Source organism: Pogonomyrmex barbatus, unplaced genomic scaffold (genome assembly GCF_055798465.1).
Source record: "Pogonomyrmex barbatus isolate J1 unplaced genomic scaffold, ASM5579846v1 scaffold11, whole genome shotgun sequence".
Classification (NCBI taxonomy): Eukaryota; Metazoa; Arthropoda; class Insecta; order Hymenoptera; family Formicidae; genus Pogonomyrmex; species Pogonomyrmex barbatus.
This window is the reverse complement of record NW_028297107.1, coordinates 4314451-4339540: the sequence shown is the minus strand read 5'-3', so window position 1 is coordinate 4339540 and position 25090 is coordinate 4314451. Positions and strand designations below refer to the sequence as shown.

General features: G+C 45.1%; 1 protein-coding gene and 2 long non-coding RNA genes across 3 annotated transcripts in view; 1 reads left to right on the top strand and 2 right to left on the bottom strand.

Moving 5' to 3' along the window:
• LOC105425833 (uncharacterized) overlaps positions 1-25090 on the bottom strand; it is a 251232-nt gene that overhangs the window by 47632 nt on the left and 178510 nt on the right. The window lies entirely within an intron of this gene.
• LOC105425876 (MAP/microtubule affinity-regulating kinase 3-like) overlaps positions 8545-25090 on the top strand; it is a 194706-nt gene continuing 178160 nt past the window's right edge. The window contains exon 1 of the mRNA XM_089070794.1: positions 8545-10973. Coding sequence (XP_088926920.1) covers positions 10800-10973 — 174 coding nt within the window. The 5' untranslated portion in view covers positions 8545-10799. The remainder of the gene's footprint in view (positions 10974-25090) is intronic.
• The window catches only part of LOC148937726 (uncharacterized), a 146087-nt gene continuing 136352 nt past the window's right edge, over positions 15356-25090 (bottom strand). Inside the window, exon 2 of the long non-coding RNA XR_016137953.1 lies at positions 15356-15981. This is a non-coding gene — a long non-coding RNA (uncharacterized LOC148937726). The remainder of the gene's footprint in view (positions 15982-25090) is intronic.

The window sequence follows — 25090 nt, the reverse complement described above, 5'->3', positions numbered from 1 at the left end:
CCAGAGTAATTACCTCTCTTCCTCCCCTTCGGCTTCTCTTTTTCTCTTTCATAATACTCTCGGTCTCTCATCATTCTCTCTCTCTTTCTCTCTCTTTCTCTCTCTCCATCTGTTCATCTAGCTGTCTCTTCTTCGTTCTCTTCTATCTCATCGTGCTCCTCTTTCGCTTACGATTCTACTCGTTTCTCTCATGGTTCTCTCTCTCTCTCTCTCTCTCTCTCTCTCTCTCTTTCTCTCTCTCTCGTTCGTCTACTTCGCCTCGTCTTGCCTCTCCACTTCTACTTGGCGCGGGCTACTCTACTCGACTAGATCCGAGTCTCTATCTGCCAAAGTTTTTCCCCTCCTCCCCCGTTGTGCGCGCATATCTATCTGCCGGTGCAAACCGCTTTCAATCTTTCACGTTCCTAGGGATGCTGACGATACTACGGTGCTATCGAGGTATCGATACTTCGGCACAGATAGTGTCCCCACATCTCGGCACACTTCTCATGCTTGATACTTTGATACCTGGATAATTTCTTACCAATATCGCTTATCGATCAAGTGCTATCTTGAAAGATTGTAAATAGGGAAGTACGTTTCATTTTTGCGATAAGACTACATGTTCTGCTGCTGACACAATGTTCAAGACGATTGCCTAATGATAAGCACGCATGTTTCATGCTTGTAATCTAGCGTCAACAAATTTTGTACAATTATACTTCGTATAATTTGTAAATTTTGTAATGTATTGTAATTATATAGTGTAATTAATATGTATGTAGTGTAAATTAATATACATATTTTCCGTGGCAAAATTTGATCACGAGATCTTTGTTAGGAGATTTCTAAAGAGCGGAATATTGTTTGAATATTGTTTCTCGAAAATTTGCTCCGTATAAGTTCCCTATAGACGCAAGTTGCAGAAAGAATAAAAAATCGATGCGCCAGCGCAGCGCTGGCGAAAATTGCAAAAGGAAATATGAATGAGCGCGTGTTAAATTGAGTGAGACGAACAGTATCGCTCCTTGAGGAGGCTGTGCAGATTTGTAGTACATACCGAGTGCAATGAAGCTTCTCATGGATTTTTCCCGAGGGAACGTCCGAGAGACTAGGGAACAGAACGTGGCGTTTCAAGGAAAGAAATCTGATACAAATAATTTGAACAATAACCTCCAGCCAAAAATTAACTGAAGTAAATCAGTGTAAGGAAAATTAAATTCTTGCAGTTAAATAAAAATAATAAACATAATTTTTCTACATTTATTATTAACAAATAAATATATATTTTATTACATTATTTTAATCTGCCTATTTATTATTTTATTATTATTTATTATTTCAATCTCTTTTTATATTTAATTTAATCGTTGTAAACGCATCAAGATTTTGCATTAAAAAATTGATAATTTCTAGAAAATGAAATCGATACTTTGAAGGATTGATAGACGATACGTAAAGGAATAGAAACTGTGACAGTCGTTGTCACACTTAACTTCCGTGGCAACACGTTGACGTATTCCATTTCACTCGTCGCAATCGATTACGTTCTCGTTACCTTTCACGGATTTCGGACGTAGCCGAAGAGCAGGCAGTGCAGCCACGTGGCGTAATCAGGCGAGTTTTTTTTTTTTTTTTCACAATGACGACTGATGCATCTTTTAAAAGATTCATGCCAGGTATAGCGGCGACCATCCGGACAATGTGGACGCGATATAACTCGGCGAAACTACGACACACTTATTTGTGCATTTGCGATGTTTAATTCAAATTGCACCGAGGGTTCCCGGGAAGGCGGTTATTACTCGCTCTGATTGAAGTTCTGTATAACTTTAGTCTCGACTCTATTTCCCGGAGACGACGGCGCGACACTTGTAATTTTCGATCGAGTTTTTCTTTCGACGCACCTATGCCTGGGAATAATATAAACGATACATATTATTCGACTCGCCACACCGAGAGAGCCTCTTTAATCCTCTTTGCAAAACACCGTAATTTATGCGAGATAATTTTCAACTTTTAACAAACTCGCCCGGTCGCAAATCACCGATATACCTTAAATGGTCCCATCTCGTCGCGGCGATCGTATTTTTAATTACAGAAAAATCTCTAAGTACAAGAAAAATCAATCGCAGAAGATTACCCGTCCTCCTGTCACGCGTGTGCCACGTGAGTCTCTCATGCGAATCTGAATGTTGCACGTATGTGACGCGCAGTAGCGAACGTGTTATTAGTACCGTATTTTAAGAGATAGCAGGGGATAAACATACACGAATTCAATACCGAGCCGATATTTTTTTTCACTTGTGCGTTTATCGCTGTAGTTTGAGACACGTAATTCCCCGTCCGATTGTTTGTGAACTGTAGAAGTGTAGAAGCGTAAGTTGCAAAAAAAAAATTTATCAGCATTAGTCACGGACGCTAAAGGAGATAAGGTGTAAAGAACGCGGCTACGGAACAGTTGCAATTCGCAATTTTTTCGCTTGCGAGGCATTAAGCTATGACGCAGGACAAATGCGTCGCGCGACGTCAACGTAATTCAATTGCGCGGTAGAAAAAAAAAACGCGGGACGGACGGACGGACGGGTTCGGTGGGTTTACGAGAAACGCAGTTTTACGTGAAAAAGAGGCCTTTACCGTTAAGGGTTAAGCAGACGATCGGAGGTGATCGGGGAAGGCTTAACGACAAAGAGGCGGAGATTCGGCGATCGTTATTTCCGCTCCGCTCGACCCTCCGCCCGCCTTCTTATCCTCATTCTCGTTGACCATTTCCCTCCGTTGTTTATTACGCGGGTTGTATCGACGATTTTACGAGGAATAGGACGGCGGATGGAATATCGCTGCTTCGCTTCGTAGAAGCTGCGATTGCGGCCGCGGGAGACGTCGAAGAGCGACCGCAGGTTTCTCGCGGCGGCGTGGAGAACGGAAGCGCCGTCCTTCGTTTTGTTAGCCGCAAGAAACGGATGTATGTTACCTATTATCCATGCTGCGGGCCGTGCAGTAAATTATGATTGTCGAGTACATCATCGGCCGCGCGAGCGCATTAGTTCCCCGAGGAAGGTAGCAGCCTCTCTCGTGTGCAGTCGTTCGCGTGGCGCTCAAATTACGTTGTCGTTTTTCGTCGAAAACGACGCGACGTGGCGACCGACGCGTCGCACAATCGAAAATCAATATCCATCGCGAAGCGATTTGACACGGAGGTGTAAGCCGCGATTCAAACGATCGAAGTAACGTGTAAACGTGCTACCTTAGTCCAATCTTTAACGATGCTACTTCGCGTTATCTCTGCTTATCAAGAACAAATCCTATCCAAATGATGATAGTGAAATTAAAAAAAAAAAAATTAATTCGTTCGATTTCAAAACGACGAAAGTATTTCCAAGTCGAGGTTCGATGTTCCAAGTTGATATACGTATAAGATATCTTTGCTCGATCCGACCTTTCTCTCGACAACACGATTTTTGATACGGTGGATTTTACAAACGGAGTAATTGAAATCGATCGAACTGGTGAGATGCGCGATCCGACGCGCTCGGAGATACGACGCTATTTTCCCACGTGACCGTGCGAATTAATTAGCCCGGCGATTTAATTGATCCACGGTGCCGCATGCGACATGCGACCGACGGCACGTGCAACGCTGTCGATTTTAACACTTGACAAAGTACACTTGGCACTTTGCACTGACTCGCGTGTGTCACAGTGAGTCAGTAGTGAATCACGATTCTCGTGCCATGCTGACGGCCTTATTAAGACGCTAATGCCGGTTGGGTAATCGTTATAACCCGATTTGTGGATAAGGGAACATCGATAATGCGCATTCGATGCGGCACGATAAGGCTCGTCTATTCGTCTGCCGAACGGATGCATCACGGTCGAGCGCTTTGATATATTTTCATTTAGATAAGAACCGACGCGAGATAATAAGAAATTGCATCGGAAATTCCTGCGATTAAAGATCAAACTTTTCGATCGCAAATTAACGAAATTAACGAAAAAAACGTTATTCAAATACAGAAAACATAAAATGTAGGCACGATACTCGATAAAAATCTTGGACGTCTAATAATATCTTTTTTATTTCTGAATCTGTATAAATTCAATTGCTCTTTTATCGCCAATTACGTGCCATTATTTTCAACGAACTTAACAATCTAAAGTCAGAATTATGGTCTCTTTTGATAAATCGGTGATCAAATTATTCCTCCTAATTATTCGGTCTCAATTTGTTTTGAAGTCAGTTCGTCCAACGTGAAATTTGCTACATAAAGTCGACGAAACGCGTTGTCCAAATGACAAAACGGACCGCGATGAAAAGATGGTGCCCACGTGAGAAGTGAGTTACACGTCCTCTCATAAAGTTCTCGATACAGCGGGCAACGTGAGCGGGCAACGTGATAGTTGCGCAACATGTTCCCTCCGTAATTGATAGACTAATGACATCGCAAATAGGTTAAATGCACGACTGTTATAATTTCGATAGCGAATGAAGCAATTACCAAGAGCGGAGAACTACGATAATACCTGACTCGGTTCAATTAAAACGGGAACCGGCTGATAATTCCGCGCAGCGATTGGCAAATCGCGAGCGAGCGGGCGAACGAACGACCGCCGTTTTTGCGGCCGTTCGTTTACCTTTAACATTCGCGCGTCATGTCGCGCAACGCGGCGAAATTAGTTAATCAGTATTTAAGTGGACGTTGCACGCACGATAAATATAAGCGCGGCGGACGCGCGGGGCCATTGATAATTAATAATCCGCAAAGCCGACGCGCGCGCGCGCGCGCGCGCGAATACGGGGCCGAGCCCACGTGCGGACCTAAATAAATCGGTAACCTCGCGAATATTACAAATTTGCCGAACGATTCGGCGTGTTATTTCAGCGGCGGGACGATTGCCGCGATCGACGGAGGGATCTCTAATTTAATTACGAGCGCGACGCGGACGAGTGCGTCACATTCCCCACCGAATTTGTTTCGGGTGCAGTCGAATAAAATTCCCTTTCCCGCATTCCTGCGCGAGTACTTTCGCTATTATTGATACGCAGGATCGGGGCGTAGCTATAGAGACCATCGGTAGAAACAGAACCGCTGGAGTTAATGACGGCGATGCGAATCGATATAATGCGCTCCTCACCGTCGTGTCGTCGTTCTGCATTTTGCAGCGCGCGGCGCGGTGCGGCGCGGCGCGGCGCGGCGGAGCGGCGAGAGGGGTCAATTAAAAGCTGTTACCATCGATTGCGCGGCCGGCCGTCCGATACGCCGATAAACGCGACGCTCTCGGGATCGGCCGTCGCGATAAATTAATTTTGCGTCCGCGCGAAAACACACTTCGTTAACGACGAACACGATCGTTTTGCTTTCGCCTTTTTCTTCCTCTCCTCTCTCTCTCTCTCTCTCTCTCTCTCTCTCTCTCTCTCTCTCTCTATTCCTTTCTTTTTTCCCCTTTTCTCGCGGAGACGATAGCCTCGGTAGGACGGAAAATTTCTACGATCCGCATGACGTGCGTATCCCGCAGCGAAGACGCACGTCGATAACGCCCGACGTCGCGCTGCGCCGTTATATCTCGACGCGCCTTTATCTCTTTCACGTGGCTTAGCGTACGGTACACGCGGTGCAACCTAATCGCGCGTCCGCCTTATCCGGTGCGATGCATTACAATACGCAGAACGGTCCGGCATCAATTTCTCTCTCAACTCGCCGCTTAATAAACGCGAGCGATTTAATACACGAGTGCGTGCGCATTTAATTACATTACGCTCGGACTCCGAGTATAAAGGCAGACAGATATCAAGACTCCCGTATATTAAAATCGGGAAACAGATTTTTCGAAGAAATCTTGGAAAATAACAGTTACAGATTATTTTCCACCGTGGAAGTAATTTATATAAATAGTCCAGTATTATGAATTTCGTTTAAAAAAATTAAAATGTTCTGCGTCTTAATTCCGAATCACGTAATTGATAGTAATTACAAATAACGAGAATTAATTAATCGAATATGATAACGAACAAGTGGCGGAGATCGCGCTTTTCTAATCTGTAGCGATGCCTTACACGTTCAGAATCGAGTTCTCGCTCCTCGTACCACTTCGTAACTCGGATTTCGGTTCCAGTGGCATTGTCGCTATCAGAGTACGTATCCGATTACGCATATTTGACTATTCCGAGCATTATCGCGCAGGTGAGTCACGTCTGCCGCGGTGGCTGCCAAGGTGAAACGTTTCTTCGAACTCCGCGACTTCTCTCTCTCTCTCTCTCTCTCTCTCTCTCTCTCAGCGAAAATTCAGCCGACCTATCGGGAATCTTAGCGTTGATAATAGATAATCGCACGAGCACGTGCCGCGATAGTGTTGCGCGATGCACATGTGCGTCTCGGGATGTGCGTGCGCAAGTGGCACGCACTACGCCTAATCTTTCGTGTGATGGGCATACGGGGGAGGGGGAGGAAGGGAGGGAAGCTGCAGGGAGAAGATCCGGGCGCGCGAGAGAGGATGAGATAGAGACGGAGAAGCGGGGAGAAGGTGGGAGCGAGAAAGAGACGGCGACAAAAAACAAGATAGAGCAGAATCAGCGTGGCGAACATCTGCGTGTCGCCGGACACGTCCCGCGGCTAATAAATCGCCACTTATCGATCGCCGCTTGTCGTTACGCAATGAGATGCATTAGCATAAGACCGCCGAGAAATCTATCCACTGATGCACACATTTTTTTTCCGCGTCTCCGCCGCGGCTCGCCGGCTGCCTCGTCGCAATCGCACGAGCGGCGAATTTCGTCTACAATACCCGATTTTTTGCGCCGATTACAACAAAAAAGATATAAGTGATATGGTCGCGAAAAAAAGATGTATACATATTAAATATATTAATCATTTGCTTTACGTAACCTTATTAAAAAAAAATTACTTATCTCCTTTTTTATATCGTTTTATAAAAATATTGTGGAAAAAACGTTATTCGAATAAATTGATAAAGTTGTTTTCATACGAAACGGTGTCATTTTTTAAATTTATATTATTTATATTATTTATCGTTTCTTACCTTTAAATTTTAGTATTTTAAAAAAATGATGTTTGTATCATACAATTAAAATTCTTTAAATTTTTTTTTTTCTGTGAATATTATTCGTATAGATTGGTTAAATTATTTTATGGAACATAGTGATTCATATTATTTATCATTTCTCTTATCTTTAAACTTTAATCCTTTAAAATAGAAACTGTGTAATACGAATTATGCTTATATATATATATACACACACACACACACACACACACACACACACACACACACATACATACATATATATATATATATATATATATATATACATATATATATATATGTTTTTTTTCTATATCTTTTTAGAGATATATAATTTTATCGTTATGCACTGAAAGCACGTTTAACGAAAACTAAGGAAATTACGCGTCATCCACGTGCTGTAGAACAGCGAGTAGGGCCAAAGTGCAAGACGCAATTACGGTACGCACGTCGTCTTTATCGCTTCGCGTGAATCATCTTGATCGTTATTGTCTTACAACATTACGCACGCTATCGAGGTTTTTAGGTCCCTCTCTTTTCTCGCTGATTCTACGTTTCTCTCTCCGCTATATTTTCTTTTCGTTCGTGATGTACCAAGAATGCGTGCACGCGCTACTTCATCGATAAGAAACTCTCGAGTGGTTGCACTTGTACTCGGACGTCGCGTTTAGAGAAACACCGATAAAAAAAACACCGATGAAAAAAATAAGAAAAATTTGAATTAAAAGATTCAATAGCTCGAGTAGCTAGTTTCATATCGAATGGCACGTAATGAAATTATTACATCTCGCTTGTGAATTTGTGTTATTTATAAGTTTGATCATTTTACTATCTGGGGCATAAAAAATGCGACAGTCAGTCGTATTTCTTTGATAGCAATCGAGACGCATGTTTTTTTTGTAATATGATAGACATATCGGAGTGCGAATTATCAATTTAGTGTTTATCGAAGGAACGATATGTGGAAAGGCGAGAAAGAAGCGAACTCTGTTACATTCTATTACCAGTACATGACGTTTCATAATTGATACTTATCGAGAGGTTCGCGGATTAAGAAAACAATTTGTTTTTAAATCGATAAGGCCACGCGCTCTAAGTATAGTTTAACAAAAGTGGCGATATCGTTGCGCGCATCGTCGGGAACACAAACCCAGCATTGTCCGGCCAGCATTGGAAATTATCGCGATCTGTCAAAACATATCTCGGCACCGTGCATTATCGATCTCTTTCCAAGACGGGTGAGTGGGTCAGCGATCGTGTGACACGGCGAATATGCGGGCGGGCCAGACTCGGGTCGCGTTACAACGCCGCGAGTCGCATAAATGTCAATCAAACGACGATCGAGATTATTTCGCGTGGAAGGCTCTCTTTCTATTTATCTCGCTCCTTCCTTCATTATTCTATTATTAATTTACAACAGCTAAGTTTCTTTCATTTATACCCGATTCCACCAACGTAAATTAACTTTAATCGTAGATTAACTTTAATCTCGGTTCAACTTATTTCTCATCTTTTTCTAATTCTAGTAAAAAATTGGAAAAAGATGAAGAGCAAATTAAACCGAGATTAAAGCAAATCTACGTACGTTGGACTCGGGCATTAATCCGATATATAACATTCACCTAATTAATTATTTATGCGATTTACATTTATATTTCCCTTTACGCTTTATATTTGCAATGAGTTTTTCTCGGTGTACCTTTCGTTCTATCTAAAATTTTATTATTTCGTTCTCTCTCTACTAGAAACTTAGAACGTATTCTAATTCTGTTTTTCATGCAAAAATATGCTGAGAGGTGCAATTAAAGTATCTCTAAGTCTACGGTCTTAAGGCATAGTAAATAAATTTTATTAAACCTTTCTCTTTTTTCTCAGTGCCGCTCTCCGCCTTTCTCTCCTATCGGGTACTTTGCCTACCGCTATAATGTCGCGCAATTAATTTTATCAATTAGCGTGCCCGATTGCAAAATCCCGCGAGCGGATGTCGAACGTACGCTTTGCTCCCGCGAGCGCGCGATGATTAAAGGCGATTAAACGTGGCGTAAACGGACTGTACGTCGCGGGCGGGAAAGTCGCGTTAAGGAAGTCGGAATTGTGGGAAAACGCGGTGGGTTTCGAGATATTTGGAATTTCTTGCGGCTTACTCGCCGCGCGGGTAGTAGGTGCGTTTCGTTCGCGCGCTAATGGCGGAACTCATGGCTAATCTTCTAGTACGGTTCCACCAAGGCCGCGGCTCTGACTCAGCCAGAACAGCTGTTTGTCATAAAGAGCGCGGGAGATATCCGAGTCCTGCCTTAGATAGCGACTTCCTGCTGACCTCGCTGCACCAGCGTGTGCAATTAGCGTCTCCCGGGCGATAGGCGACCGCGACGCGCGATTTCGATTTTGCGTAATTATCATATCTTCGCCGCAAAATCATTTATATGCGGAGCGTACCGCAACAGAAATACATGAACCGCATGATCCCGACGTCATTATCGCGATCATCCGCGAGGATACAACACTGAGAAAAATGTCTGGTTGGGTTAATTGGAATTCTAGTTGAAAATGGACAATTTTCCGCTTAAACCTATTAAAATTTTAGTTGAGACCGGAATTCTGATTGATGTAATCACAAATAAGGAGTATGAAAGCTGCAAAACGCAAAACGAATCTCACGTACGGTTGTTTATATTACAAATTGGAATATAAATAATTATGAAATTAAAAATAAATATGTACATAAGCAAACGTTAGAGGTAAAAAAGATAAAATATCCGATAAACTATGATTTAGATGATCGGATATTTGAGGTTGCTGTATCGATACTGATAAATAAACAGCGACAGTCCGTCGAAAAGCGGAAATAGTCTGGTAAAGTCGAAAGCTTTGACTTATATCGAGCGCGTAATTATTTCGGAATGATACAAGGTTCCGCTGCGGCCGCTCATCATTATGTGGGAATATTATCGCATTGAAATATATGCAATTAATTGCTCCGCGCAAATTGTAACTGATGAAAGTACAAATATTAGTGGGACGGCGCTTCCGCACGCGATACTCGAATATGTTTATGGCGCATGTAAATGCGGAGTGTCTGTCGATTCCGCGCTCGTTAATGAGGACAGAATTTAAATCGCGTGTTAACATCAAAAGCACACGATTAATTCCGCCGTATATCATTATGCATCTCGTGTAGTGCAAAAGCAAAGGAATATTTAATTTCAGTTAAATGATTTCGAAATTTTCGCTCGATTTTTAAATAAATATTTGCGACATTTGTACAACTGACTTTTTTCTTCTGTCAAAACATTTTCAATAATTTTGGTTGGTTGGTTGGTGGAAAAAAAAAAAAAGAATAATTATACCGCGAGACCCAATCAATCGCTGGGACTGCGCATTCGAGTGTTTCGCGAGTCGACGGAAATCGATAAATAGAGAAAGAGAGAGAGAGAGAGAGAGAGAGAGAGAGAGAGAGGGAGAGAGAGAGAGAAGAAAAAAGGGAGAACGATAAAGACAGCTTTCCTCGCAGCAATCGAGATCTCGCAATCGTGCATAGCCGTGAAAATGTCCGAGTCACGCGAGCCGCGTATCGTCCGCATCGTTTCGTATCGTTTCACGGGGACCCGGTTCTCGCGGCGATAAAGCCGCGTGTGTCATTGTGTGTGTGTGTGTGTGCGTGTGATTTCGCGCGCGCGCGCGGGCAAAATCGAGAGCCCGTGGATATCTTAACGAGGAACCGGTGACCGGAACTTTCGACGATTCCTGTTGCGACGCAAGACGCGCGTTACGTGCGTGTCATGACGCGTACGAACGCGACGGAGAACGGCAGAAACGGCGGCGGCGACGGCGGCGTCGATGGGCCCGCGAAGAAGACCTTGATCCGCGTCGGTAAGTATCAGATGTTGGGGCCCCTCGGCAAGGGAAACTTCGCGCGCGTCGAAGAGGCCATCCACACCGTCCTCGGAGTCAAGGTGAGTGTGATAAACTCGAATCGCCGCCGGGAGCGAGCGGCGGCCCCGAGCCTCGGCGTTAAACCCATCCGCGCGCTCCCGTGCCGGCACGAAAACGGAGAACGCTCCTCTCGTCGTCCGTTCTCGTACGTTCTCTCTTTCTGGCGAGAGAGGCGAAAGCTGCTCCCTCGCGAAACCGACATAAATCTTTCATCCCGACGCGGAACGTAACGCGATCGTGAGAACACGCGCATCGCGCGTCGAGAGGATGTTCACCCTTTCGACTGGACATCCTTCCCGTGGGCGCTGTTTCTAGGATTGCGATTAATTTAATATTTTATTCGTTTTAAAAATCATACAGACACGTTGCGCGATTAATTTACTTGCGGAGTATCGTTTTTAATTCTTAGAATTAAAAAAAAAAAAAAGGATAAAATGTAAGTTAAACCGGGATTAAAGTTAATCCGCACTGATAAAAGTGAACGTCAGTTCCCTCGAACGTTGGAACGTGATTGCGGGACGTGCGGTTAAAAAGCGTGTTTATGCAGGATCTTTATAATTATTTCAAAGCAAGTTCATTCCGCGGACGTCAGGTGTGAATTTATGTCCTTAGTGAATTATGCGCGATCTCCGACATACGTAAATCTGCCTTTTCCACGTGTATTCTTCTGAAGCGATAACCTTCCTAAGTGACCGCAGTCGTTTGAATCGCACATAAATTATTGAAATTACTCTGCATAATGAAACGCCTGGACATTAACGGACGATCTGAACTCTTGCCGATGCGCATATGACATTTCGGATGAATAATTCTAATGTTATGCAATACAAAACACGTGTCTTCGCGTGCGGTTGCTCCGTTTTTAATTTTCACCTCTAGGAAGAATCGTTTCGAGCTTACGTCAGACTGTCAGGCGGTCGGATCGTCTTTTCGTCGTATTAATCACTCCGCGGTGCGCATCACACGTATTTCCGGAGCGGGTATTGAATCACCTGTCTGGAATCCGTGCACCGAAAGTCTCACATAAATAAAGGAGAGACCTTCCAAAAGAAGTCGAATAAAATATCGTGTTCAGGAAGGACGAAATGTTCACCCGTGGCTTCGTCTCCATTCGATCTCTCCGCGCTGTTTCGTACTAGTTTCCGAACAAAAAAAAAATGACAGATTTGAGCATTGGACATCGTGCCGGTGATACCACGCAATGAAAGACGAGCGTCAGGTTTCCGAACGTTTCCTTCTCTTTGTGCCGTAAATACTGGCGGGGTTCTCTCTCTTTCCGTCTCTCTCCGTTGCGTGGGAACCGTCCTATTAAAATATTCTTCCCGAAGATTATCTGATGATCCGATCGATCGACGATCACGGAATCCAGACTATGTCGGACGACCGCTGTCGTCCGGGATTCATCCCTGATTTATTCCGATACTCGATTCTAATTTGTATATTCCGCCGCTGGAATAAGGCAGTTTATCCCCCTAAATGGACTGAAGCAAATCATGAAAATTGATCTTTCAAGATACATTCAATTATAACTCATCAATTTTTAATCTTCGATACGATAATCTTCGTAATCTCAAATTAAAGTTAATTTTGGCTTGACCGATAAATAAGGTGTCGTTGTATTTATATCTTTGGTTTATTTAATGTTCGATGTTATCTCTCAAGTTATGCTATTAAATTTCTTTTTCTTCAAATCTATAAATCAATTGAAAAAAAAAACATAATATTCTTTGAAGTTTCATGTGTTTAGTCATACTTTCAGTACTTTGCGAGTGTAAATCGTAAAATTTTTAATAGCCCGAGAAATATATTTTTCTCAATATGCACATCAACTTTTGTGCGACGATGGCGACGTCTCTCTCTCTCTCTCTCTCTCTCTCTCTCTCTCTCTCTCTCTCATCGAGACTCTTCCTACCCACGTTTCTCGAAAGAGCACAGAGAGCGTAAATATGATTAAAGTACAAAATATATTTCGCGCGGACATTATATATATTTTTTCCCATAAAAGCGACGCGTCATCATCACGTGGAAAGCTCTCTTCGGACGCGGTGGAAGATAACGTTCGAGCATCTGGCGTCGTTTACCGCGAAGAAAGACGAACGGGGTGATTAAAGGAGGCCGCGGGAACTGCGGTGGTTTGCGCTGCCGGTGGAAATACGGCAGGGATGCGAGGCGCGGGGAACGTTCGTGGAACGATAGACACCGATCGCTACGGGGAAATCGTTTGCGGTTATCTTGCCGAGAAGCCGATAACACGCCGCCTCTCCGTGTGGTTTCTCTCCTCTCTCGTGTCAAGACGGGAGCCAGCCGGGCTGACGACTCCTCCGCGTTTTACGAGACGCGTAAAAAAGGAAGAGAGGGAAGAAAAAAGAAGAGGGAAAAAAAAAGAGGAGAGTCGTGCGCTTCCGATCGCGGGACGACAACGTTTAACGAGACTCCTCGGGGTCCGTCTCTCTTTTCCCGACGACGTCGGCAGTCTGACGTCACGTTCGAACGCGATCGAAACGTATTGCGCATCCGGGTACGATGCCAAATCGATTTTGCAGTGCTGCAAAGGTATCTCGGCGTATGCTTACTTATGCACCGTGAAAATATCCCCGAGGGAGGATTCGCTGAGAATACCGCGAGATTACCGCGCGGATATTCTCTGAAAACAAAGATGCTCCGAGGATATCTTCCGCGAGGATACATTCCGCGGATATCGCCCGACGCCGGGAATATTTTGCGATAGCATTTTGAAAAATGTATGTCCCGAAAAGGGGAAGAGCGTGCGACATGCGCGACGGGAATATTGCATTAGGCAAAATCTCGGATATCAGCGATATTATATTCAATATCGTCGCATTATTATTATTTCGAGACGCGAGAGAGAGCAAAACTTCGTTATATTTAAGCGAATGCAGTTTAATTGATTCCATGTTACTCTGTGAACTAATTCGCATTTAACGATAATACCGTGTACACATCAATTTTTCATTATACACTAGGCGATAATAAACGTTAACGCGTATCAATTTGCGCGTCTCGAGCATCGACGAGTGAAATGGCATTAATTGATTTATCGATTCGGTCGTGACCGATAATAGGATGAGGCCCGCACAAAGCTGCGCATGAGGTGATTAGGAACAGTATTATCGCTCGTCTTATGCGTGTCGTGTTTTATGCAGATAGCGGTTTTCTTTGTTCATGTTAGTGCTCTCAGCGACGAATGACGGAGGCCGGACAGAGCCGTAAGTATTGTGTAACACGGAGTATTTTTACGGTGATTTACAAACTGCGATCTGGTTTCTCCGCCCACGATGACGAAAAGTCGAAGGGGTGGGATGCATTTTTGTCGGGCGATTATCGCCTACGTCCGATAATGCGCCAATTGGCGCAACGTGCCAATTTGTCGCGGTCGGTTTCGTCTCTACGCAGTTCGAATAGTTTATCGCGTGAAAAAGTGATTACGCACTCGTGACAGTGGCGAGTACAAAGGAACGCGGTTATCGCAGATTGGAGCCGGAGGTTTCGATTATCCCCGCCTTCCCAGCCGGGGTCTGCCTACGCTCTTATCGCTTATATTTTTGCTTGTATCCATTTTTTTCGCCCCGTAGGTCACTATCGTAGCTGCCATTTCGCCCTATTCAGCGATGTATCGCAATTATCTTTATTAATAAAGCTACGCTTCTCGGATCAACAGATTGTTTCTCACTCGCGTCTTCTTGACGCGTTGATTGATTATATTTTTCTGCCTATCTCTATCGCAGATACGATCTGGAGCGAAAGAGAATGACTAACTAAAGACCCATGGAACGTTGTATCGTTCAATATCGTGCGTCGAGAGCAGCGTCCCGTGGATACTTTTGGATTCCTATGAATACTCAAACGTCCTTTAAGATCTAGAATTTATGAGATACAATGGAAGTTCCCGTAACAGGATTTCTCGTCGTACAAGATCAAATCGCGATATACACAGTTCCGATTCGCTTCGGTGCGGAAACCGCGAGCTCTCGCCCGGATTTATCTAGTTCTTATCTTTAATCGCTCAATTTGCAATGTTCAGTCGCAGTATGGTTATAGGCAACTCCTGATGTGGAGGCTCGCAGTTTTTGAGTTATGCAGGATGTTTCTTCGCACTGTATACGGAAATATCTCGCAACTCGTCGCGGACCGTCAATTTTGCGAATACGGTACCATACCGGTATGTTCTTTCTCTTTCTTAACGCCCCTCTGGCGTTTCTTCGCACTCGTATATTAAAATTTTTATATATCGATATTTATCCACTTATATATTGATTGTTTACATCAGTTAGAAAATTGTCTTGTCATTTGGTTAATTTATATTTTCTATAAATATTTCCTCTCGTACGTGCGACCGATATTGGAATTCAAAAACAAGGGCTTTAATAATTTAAACTCAGAATTTAAAATATGGTAAATATTGATTTATTCGTATTCGAAGGAGATACATTTTTTAATGAACTAAATCTAAATTGAGTGTGCGAGAAGGAGAGGGGAAGTAAAAGAAAAATTATCCGTGATATAAATCTTCCTTTATCTGTCAGCATTAAAAACCTTTAATGCTGCAATTTTTATCAAGCATTAACGTGTCCAGATTTACTCTGAGTCCGAGTTTGCTTTGAAAGTCATAAGGCAAGCGACACGGAATTACTTTTAATGCGCGCGATCGAGTTGCATGCTGATCTCGGCATTAAAGTTGAATCCGCGCCGAGATCACACGAGGACGTCAATCGTCGGCGAACCACGGCTTTGCGATTTTGTTCGAGTCGCAACGCGGAAGCTGCACATTAGGAGCTGCGAGCAGATCTCGCCTATCATCACCGGACACTCGTCTCGCGCCGCCGTCCTCAGTAGCGCATCGAATCGGTTCCCCGGTGGTTTCTCCTCGGAACGCCGTGCGAGCGAGAGACAAGAAAACTCGTGTCTTTCATCTCATCCGTACAGTCCTCGGACTGTCGTCGGTATCGATCGGCCGTTATTCTCCCGCGCGCGGTGTGTTACATCGCCGCGTACCCTCCGGGCCGCAACCTGTAATTTCGGTAACCACAAATAAAACCATACGATGTGTGTGTGTGTGTGTGTGTGTGTGTGTGTGTATGAGTGTGTGTGGATCGACGTAGTGTGTGTGGATCCGTTCGGCCACACGAGAAAGCAATACAGCTCGAGCGGTATCGGATGTCTATAGGGCGCCCTTCCCGTTCTCTCGTACGTATCTCCCATCTCCCTTTCCATCTCTCTGATTTTTTTATTTTCTCTCTCTCTTTCCCTCTCGTTTTATTCTATACGTCGATACGTCTTCGTTCATCTGGTCACCCTCTCGCACCTTCTTACAGCTCGATTTACATGGGACTCCGATTTTGTCCGCTATCCTTCTCCTCTTCATTTTTCGCCGTCCTCGTTTTCCCATCCGTTTCTTCGATCCGCGTCTCTGTCTCTCCCTTTCTCATTTCTCGTACCTTCCATCCGCTGTCTGCTCTCCAGGCGTATTTAGCATCGATTATGAGACGACAATAGACCTACCGGATTGTGTCTGAAACTGGCATGTATCGAAATCCACCGGGAACAGGCAGTGGTCTGGTAGAATGCTTGAAAAGAAGAGAGAAAAAGAGAAGAGAGAGAATAAAGAGAGAAAGAGAGAAAAGGGGACGGCAGGGACCATCGATGGAAAAATAGAAGAAGCAGGCCCGCGGTTTCGAGTTACTCGCGCACGGTGGGCCCTGCCATGTGGAAGGACCTGCCAAAATCGTTCAGGTACAGTTCACGTCTCTCTCGCCTGCTTTTCCACATCCGCAACATCGACGGCGAGTGCAGATCGGTCGTCTCTCTCCTTGAACGGCGTAAAGATTTTGTGGGATTTCTCGTTTGTTACGGAAGCCTCCCGCTTCCATATTCCAAATGTATAACGGCTACCTCGTGCTATCACAACGAAAGGTGGAAAGAAAAGAAACTCCCGAAAGGGACAAACCTCCGTTTTTCAAATTAGTTTAATAAAATTATCACGGGATATCGAAATCAGAACGATATCTCACCGCGCGTTTAATTAACGTCAAAGCACATCTCTCGCCGATTTAATTCGATTCGTAACGCCGCGATTGTTCGCCGGTCGGGTTGAGACGCTCTTAAAACGATTATTCGCTGCGTCTTCCAAGAACCACCTCAAAATCCTTGACATTTCGCGACAAGCGTAATTTGCGGGATTTGAACGGTTCTCGCGGTGGAAAGTCGAGGTGTAATTTCTCAGCCGCGTATGCGGCTAGACCTCGCCACTCTACGTTTATCAGTCATTTTTGTCCCGGCATCGGAGCGACCGTGGCCTAATGCCCCCGTTAAACGCGCGCCTCTCTCGAGCATCGTTTTTTCTTCTCGCTACACGCGCGAGCAGCTGCGCGCATTGTGCGCGCGGCTCTCCGGTGAAGGCGATGCACGCTCGGATAAGAACACATGGCGAAGGAACGCGGTTCTATACGAAACCGGGCGCGTTCCAGCTATTTCTCTTAATGCCCATTTTAAAGCATCGAAAGCGAGATATGACGTCACATACATCGTGCGTTTACGGCGCATCTCGTCGCGCATGTGAAATTAATAAATCGCCACGGCTGCGCGAACCGGGTGTAATTTCGATCGTTTAAAATGGCATACGTATGTAACGAACGTCAAGCCGATAAATACCGACGGGTGTTCGACGTTATCCTCTCTCCTTCCCTCTCTCCTTCCCTCCTTAACGTAACCCGCGCAACGAATTGCGGTTCATTGAATTACAATTGCCGGCAAGCGGACAGATAGAGCCTCGCGATTTGCATAATCGACGAGCTCGCTCGCGCGCGGTTTCTATTCCCCCGTCTCGGGTAAGTGATTCCTTAACGATCATTTATTAGTCGCGGGGTATTAAAAAGTGCGGATCTCGATCGTCGTTAAATCGATGTGGCGCAACCAGGCCCGTCGCTCCGACAGGTCGACCGTTCGACGACGCTCGCGTCGATGAGAGAGGGAAGGGGATTGTTGAATTTAATGACCAGGCAATTAATCGCGACAGCCGATACGCGCGGCAAATGAATAAATTTGTACTATTAGTTTCGACCGTGCGGGTCTCTTTAATCATCGCTGACCCGGGCCCCGAAAAAGACTGCCGATCCCGCCCCGACAAACGCGACAACGTCCGCGTCAGTGACAAATACAAGACTCGCGGCGTGTGTGCACGCGTCTAATAATTAACTCCGGTGGCCCCGGGATCTTCTCGGAAGGCCCCGGCCTATCGAGAAATATTCCCTGGAATCGGCCGTAGTAGATACGCCTTTTCCCGTCGGTCGGAACGGAGCAAAAAATTCGACGTATTTCTGGCTCCGTCCGGCCGCGGGTCGGGCCGAGCCTCGCTTGGGAGAATCCGAGTCTCCTCGCTCGAGAGGCGAACCTCGCACGTAAACGTCGTCCTTATCGTAAACGTCAGTCGTGTTCATTCGATTCTCCCGCCGATAGCCGCGGGCATCGGTCTCGAGACTCCGCCGCGAAATTTTCTATCTTTCATCTTCGCCGTGGTGACATCGCGCGTCCCCGCTTCATCCCGAGCGAGAACAAACAACATCGTTCTGAAGATGATGTATCTACACCCGAATCGACGAATTCAGCAGGCTAAACGTCGCGAGAAAACAACTTTCGTCGGCTCAAAATTGTCGTACATCGATCGCGATGAGTTAATCAGGACTCATTTGTCTTATTATCGATCGGTTATTCGGTACAATTCAATAATTACTTGTCTTTAGAATTAGAAATTTAATAAGGCGCGTCATGTCTATGTTATAGATAAAATTAGCTTTATTAGGACGTTAAATATAAAAATGTCATCTAGCGACTTATCGAAAGCTAGATTGGTGAATAGAAAGCGATAAAGAATCACCGTTCTCTGCACGGAGGCGAAGACGCACGTTCCTCTGACACGGCACGGTGCAATTTCGCGAGATCAACGTTCCCGATGCTCCGCTATAAGCCTCGCGATGTAACCGGTACCTCGCGAGCGTGGGAAGACCCCTCCTAAATATCGTGCAAATCCCTTACGCAACGGAACAGCGCGGCGCGGCGCAACGCGCCGCGGCGATTAACTTTGTATCCTGTTTCTCGGCCGTGTCTAGGAAACGAGGGGCAGGCATATCGAATCGAGTGCGTGCGAAACGTTTATCTCGATTGCTGCCAAGTGCAGGATCGTGTACCTCGGCGGAGCGTGTAGGTGGTGGACCCGAGGCGAGCTGGGAGCAACGAGACGAGGCAGGTATCTCGCGCGCGCGCGCGCGGCTTGCGTGTCTTGTCTGGTGCATCCGGCCGGGGTTCGTCGCGCCGGTCATCGCACGTGCGAGGTGCGATGGCCGATTTAGGCATGTCGGTGTCCTTGAGAAAGATAGATGAATCGAGAAGGATGCGCGAGAATTAATTTAGCGAAGATACGAGTCTCTCTCTCTCTCTCTCTCTCTCTCTCTCTCTCTCTGGTCTTTTCGTCCTTGAAAAAAACCCCTGTTTCATGCCGGCCACTATCGAGCCCCCACTTATCACTGAAAGAGGCGAGGACCCCGGCTAACTTCACCCCGGCGATCACTCGATGATACTCGACGAGCATTCGCGAGTGGAATCGCGTTTGCTCGCCTCGAGGGTTTGCCCACGAACGAGCGACGCGTAGCGTAGCCATCGACTCTGGCATCGGGAATCGTTCGTGACGCGAACGCGGAAGTTCTCGAAGCCGCGCAAATATTCCGGGAAGACGGTATATTATAATTTCCCGTTCGTAGCCCTTTGAGGACCGCACCTTTTTTTTGTATCGTAAATCCAATGATTTTTCGGTAAAAACTACGCCCAGAGGCCTCGCCTTCGAAACGCCAGCCGGAGATTCCCGTTCGTTCCTCGTTCGCGACGCGAACCACGGCTTTCGCTAAATGTCGAAACTGCCCGCGAAATCGTCGCAACGGCGCTGCGTTAAACTTTTTGCTGCTGTAAACTTTCAGGTCGATATCATTATCGGCGATAGGCGCAGTCGCGTTCACATCGTAACTGGGTGAGCGTGTACTCAGCGCATTTTAGCGTTCTTAAATTTCCTTTTTTTCCCTCCCGTTCGCACACACAATTTTATCTCCTATCGAAACTTTCACGTTATCATTAATATCAATTACGCGCGCGCCAATATTATATTTTTATAACAGATGCATGTCGTATATCATATCGTTCTTATAAGCATTATCGTTCTAACACGCGTTTTATATTATCCCAAGCAAAATTAGAGCTATAAAATTTCCCACAAACAACAATATGCGGAATCGCATCTATATTCTTAATAATTAGGTTAATATCCAAGCAAGAAGAAACCCAATGATTCTCTTTCTAATTAAAAAATTCCTCTTTTAATTAAGAGTTTCTTTCTGGCATTTATTCCTCTTGGCTTCTTTCTGCTCCGAAAAAAAGGAAAAGAAAGACATTTGGACCGCCTCGCACATTCGTGACTTCTATTCTCTCTCGCTCTACAACTACCTGATGGGATCCTCGTATTTATTTCTCGCTCCTTATATCTTATTCTTATATTTTATTGCGACCCGGGCGGCACGACGAGCTGCGAAGTCTATCTTCGAGAGGCAGCGGCTATAGAAACCGATTATGCCGCCGTTGCAAAAACTCACCGTCGCCGTGCGAATACCGTTTCGGATACGCTTGTGACGATCCGCAGCAGCGAACCCCGCGTCTCCTCTGTCTTTGTGTATATAATTACCGAGATAGGCAGAAGAGCTGTCATTAAAGGCAGCTGAAACCGCGCCGGCCTCCGCGCCGTTCACCCGTCCATCCGAGATCTCCCGCGAAACGTTACAACGATATTAACGCCACCGTCTACGTGATTATACGTAATTATACGGTAACGATAAGGTTCGGTTAAATAGGACCAATCGGTACTTCGAACGATCCTAGATGGTTTCTCTAGACGTATCCGAAATAGATCTTCAACGCGTAATATAAAATTTCGCAGATCTGAAAAAAATAGTCTTGCAATCATAGCAAATTATAAAAATTCTAGAAAATTGCCTAAATATGAGAGATTAACTAAAATGATTAGCAAGTATTGCGATATCACATATATTTTGTATCGATCGATATAGATGACAGACAGAATTTATAGCTGAATTATTTATTAAATTTAACAAGAAAGTCTTTCTAGCAGTCTTTCCAGTCAGATAACAATCACATCTCTTATAAAAGTGATTATGTGATTTGGTTTTATGAGACTTAAATTTTTCGACATATGTTGCTGCTATAAATTCTATATACAGATAATTTTCTAGCGGATACAAAAAAAAAACAGTGATATATTTTAACTGTGATATTTAGAATTTTAATTGGATCGCGAAAGATGTTTTGGACATAAAAATGTAAAATACTGTATGTAGAATATTACAACAAATTTGGATCTTTAGTTTACAAATGATGTAAATGTAAATTAGCGCCCTAGAAAGCCTTATTACTTGTAAAGCAAAACGCGTAAAATAATTGCTTTGTAAAAAACCAATTTTTAGCTGAATCCAATTGTTCGCCGGATAAAAACGACAGTTTCGTTTGTAGCGCACTTGCAATAGTAGGAGATTGTGGATGTAATAGCCGTGGAACTGTCGTTAAATTGTACGATAAACGACGGAAATGTACGTGATTTCGTGGATTTCGTGGTCGCCCGATCGACACGATCGTAAATGTCGTAAATTCTTGAGAATGACCATTCCGTCCAACTCCTCGGCGTCGTTTGGAATCGATTTTATCTCGCGGCATCATCGAGATGCAATGGCCTATCGGTAGTCGACGACCAGGTAGAAGTATCAGAATTTGTCGAACACGCTCGATCGGAGGCCGAGCGGAACTACCGAGAAACCATCCGGCCGTTCCTTACCGAACTCGGCGAAGGCGGATAATTGTGCACCGTCTACAGCAACAAATTGCTGGCAATGACGCGTTTCGACAACATAATGCAACGTAATACAAAATAATCTGAAAAATTCGTGGAAGCGAAGGAGGATAAAACGGTTGTAGCGGGGCTATAAAATAATGGCGAAATCCGAGACAGTAGCTCCGTTCGTCGATACCGCTATCCGAGTTTCTATTATTAAACTTTGACATTTGAAAAGATCTCAGCCGGAGAGACTTTTTTTTTTTCTTCTTCTTTAAGTTTCTTTCGAGAGAGTGCCGGAGCTCGCTGTACCTCCATATTTCATGCCGGCCTGAAATAAATAATAATTTCACGAAACATCAAAACGCGTTTTCTAAAGCGTGACAAATCTTCATTTTCGGCGTCGGGCGCCGAACGATCGAAGTACCCTCTCGCGTGTCGCGTTTACGGGCGTCGATATAAATCACAAAGCTCCCGCGTCTTAATGCACAGGCTGGTGATGATACGAGCGTTACCTTCAGACGGAGTAGCGAGCCGAGGATTCGGCGCGCGGACCAGTTTCGGAAACTCGAAACCGTCCTCGACCGTCGTTAAACATTCGACACACGCGCCTGCGAGTAGAACGATAAGGAGTTGACGTGCCTCCGTTCTCGATCTGACATCCAATTCCAAGAAAAGTTTCAATCTGGCAGCACCCCGCCTCCCTCCCTCTCTCTCTCTCTCTCTCTCTCTCTCTCTCTCTCCCTCTCTCTCTTTCTCGCTCGCGCGCATTCACATCCTCTATCGCGCCGTTGAATTCCCCCCGAGGATCCGGGAAATCAAAGGAATCAGAAATACGAGCTGCGCGGTCTGCCGGGAGAGTCGATCTAGACGAGGCACATCGACGGAGGAAAGATAAGCAGAGGGGTGAAAGACGTCGCGGCGGGCGAGAGAAGCAGGAAGGAATTCGAATTTCACGTGGACTGACTCGCTATCACGCTCGAATAGACGAGACTTTTCTTGTATCGCTGTGGCTACGAAAGATAACGCTTTATTGCGTTGGAAGAACCGTCGTCCCGGCGAGATATTCCCTTGGTTAGTTGTAAACCTGGGTTTACATCGGCATTACCATTATGATTACGTCCAAACGGATGAAGCCCAGAATTAGATGTACGGTGCTAACTAATTATCGCCGATAAAAATGTAAAATATCGCACTTGCGATAATTAATAGCTGGTTATATACAATTTAGCGTAATGGGGATGCTCGATAATCTCTCGACCGATTCTGGCGTACGTGTACTCGCCGTTCGTTCTACCTTTATGAAAATGTTAGCGGCACGGTTGATGCATAACGGTGCGCTGCCGCGATGCCTATTAATCCCGCAGAAATTTACGCGGGTAATGGCCGTCGTGCGGAGGCCCGTCTCCCCCGGGTTCCCTCCCTCGATATTCCAATTCGCGCTCGAGATCGCGCGCTGCTCATTTGCATGAGTCAGCCGCTGCGAGCCAAGCCGTGGGCATCAAGGTGGCTCTCGGGGGCCCCCGAGTGAGTGGGCACGTCGTGAATCTACCGGCGACGAGAGTCTCTCTAATCACCGCTTCGCGGGACGATCAACGTCGTTCGCGCTGTGCACAGAGCGCCGCTCGATGTTAAATGGATCTCCTCGAGGAGCGGAGACGGCGCACCGGCCATCTATCTCTTCCGGAATAATCTCGCTCCGTGAGAATGCGTCGCCGCGTTGCATCCACCTATCCACCTTGCGGCGCGACCGCGATACGGTTTGCGGCTATTCCCGTAGTGTAAATCGTGCACCTACCTGATTACTCTGAGAGAGAGAGAGAGAGAGAGAGAGAGAGAGCCCCCCTCCCCCTCTGTTAACAAGAGTAATCTTTGCCTGTGTCAATTTACCAGGCAACGGATTCGCTCTAGCTATTTAAAGCAAATTACAGATAAGTGCAGACTGTGCGGGATGAATAATTTATGTCGATTCGCTGAGCATATGCTGATTAATTTATCATGTGTATTTCGCATTAGACATGTAGTTATAAAAAAATGAGGAAAACGCATTGAATATGCCATAGCGTTACGGCAGGAACGTTCTTAAGAATCCCATCCCTCTTGATGCGAGGAATTTTATAAATCCCTCGGTTTATTTGAGGAACGCTCGACTAGCTCCTCGAGATAAATCGTAGAGATCTTTTGTTGCCTCGGACTTCCCGAGTAAAATCGTTAGGGCTGCGTTGTATTTTCTAGCCGCTGAAACATCGAGACGTTTCTCTTCCCGTCTTACGCGCCGCTTAACACCGCAAACAATTCGCGGCAGCGGCGACGCTGGTGGTGATGGTGGTGGTAGCGATCTATCCTAGGATCTGTTTTTCAGTCTGTGCATCCCCTTTAACTAATATATTTGGTGCCTGGGGCCCGCCATTGTAATACCCACCGAATACACAATAATCCCAGCTCGCCGCCTCTCACTCCGCTTCAACCCGGTTCCAACCCTCCCCGCCTTCCTCTCTCTCTCTCTCTCCCTCTCTCTTTCTCTCTCTCTCTCTCTCTTTCTCTTCTGTGCACTATCTCTTCTTAGCTTCTTTCTCCCTCACGTCCTATGCCTCCTACTGTGTTACATTCTATTTTCATCTCTACCTTCTCTTTCTCTCTCTCTCTCTTTCTCTCTTCCCGTTCTTCCCTCGCTCTTTCATCCCTCGACAGTTTTTCCTTCATCGACGTTCTTGTCCTCTTTATCCTACGGTTGCTTCGCGAAAACAACCCGGAGTCAGCTTTTTAATCACAGAATAAACTCACGGGTCCGCCCTTCGACCGCGCTTTGCGAAAAACGAAAAGGCGACGTGGAATGATCAGAGATCGTATTGCGTCAACTTTTCAAACATATATAAATTGGAGCTGGGTAAAAATTATTAACATATTAGATTATTTCTATATTCTCATTTTTTGATAATCATTAAAATATTTATTTTTGGTTACAATTGATTGTTCCGTCATCATCCGTTTTCTAAAGCAAAAGACGATACGCAACAAAATTGATAATTTCTCTATTATACTTTAAATCATGGAACATCGTTAGTAGGTTTTATTTGAGACTCGTTTTATTCTCCAAATTTTTTCTCGTTCGGTCGTGGTGTCCCGGTGGACATTAGTTAAGCGATTCCGATGATCCTTTTTACGTAAAACCAGTCGATTTACCTGCAGAACGTGATAGAGTTGGGAATTAAACTCGAAGAGGGCCAGAATTACTCCCCA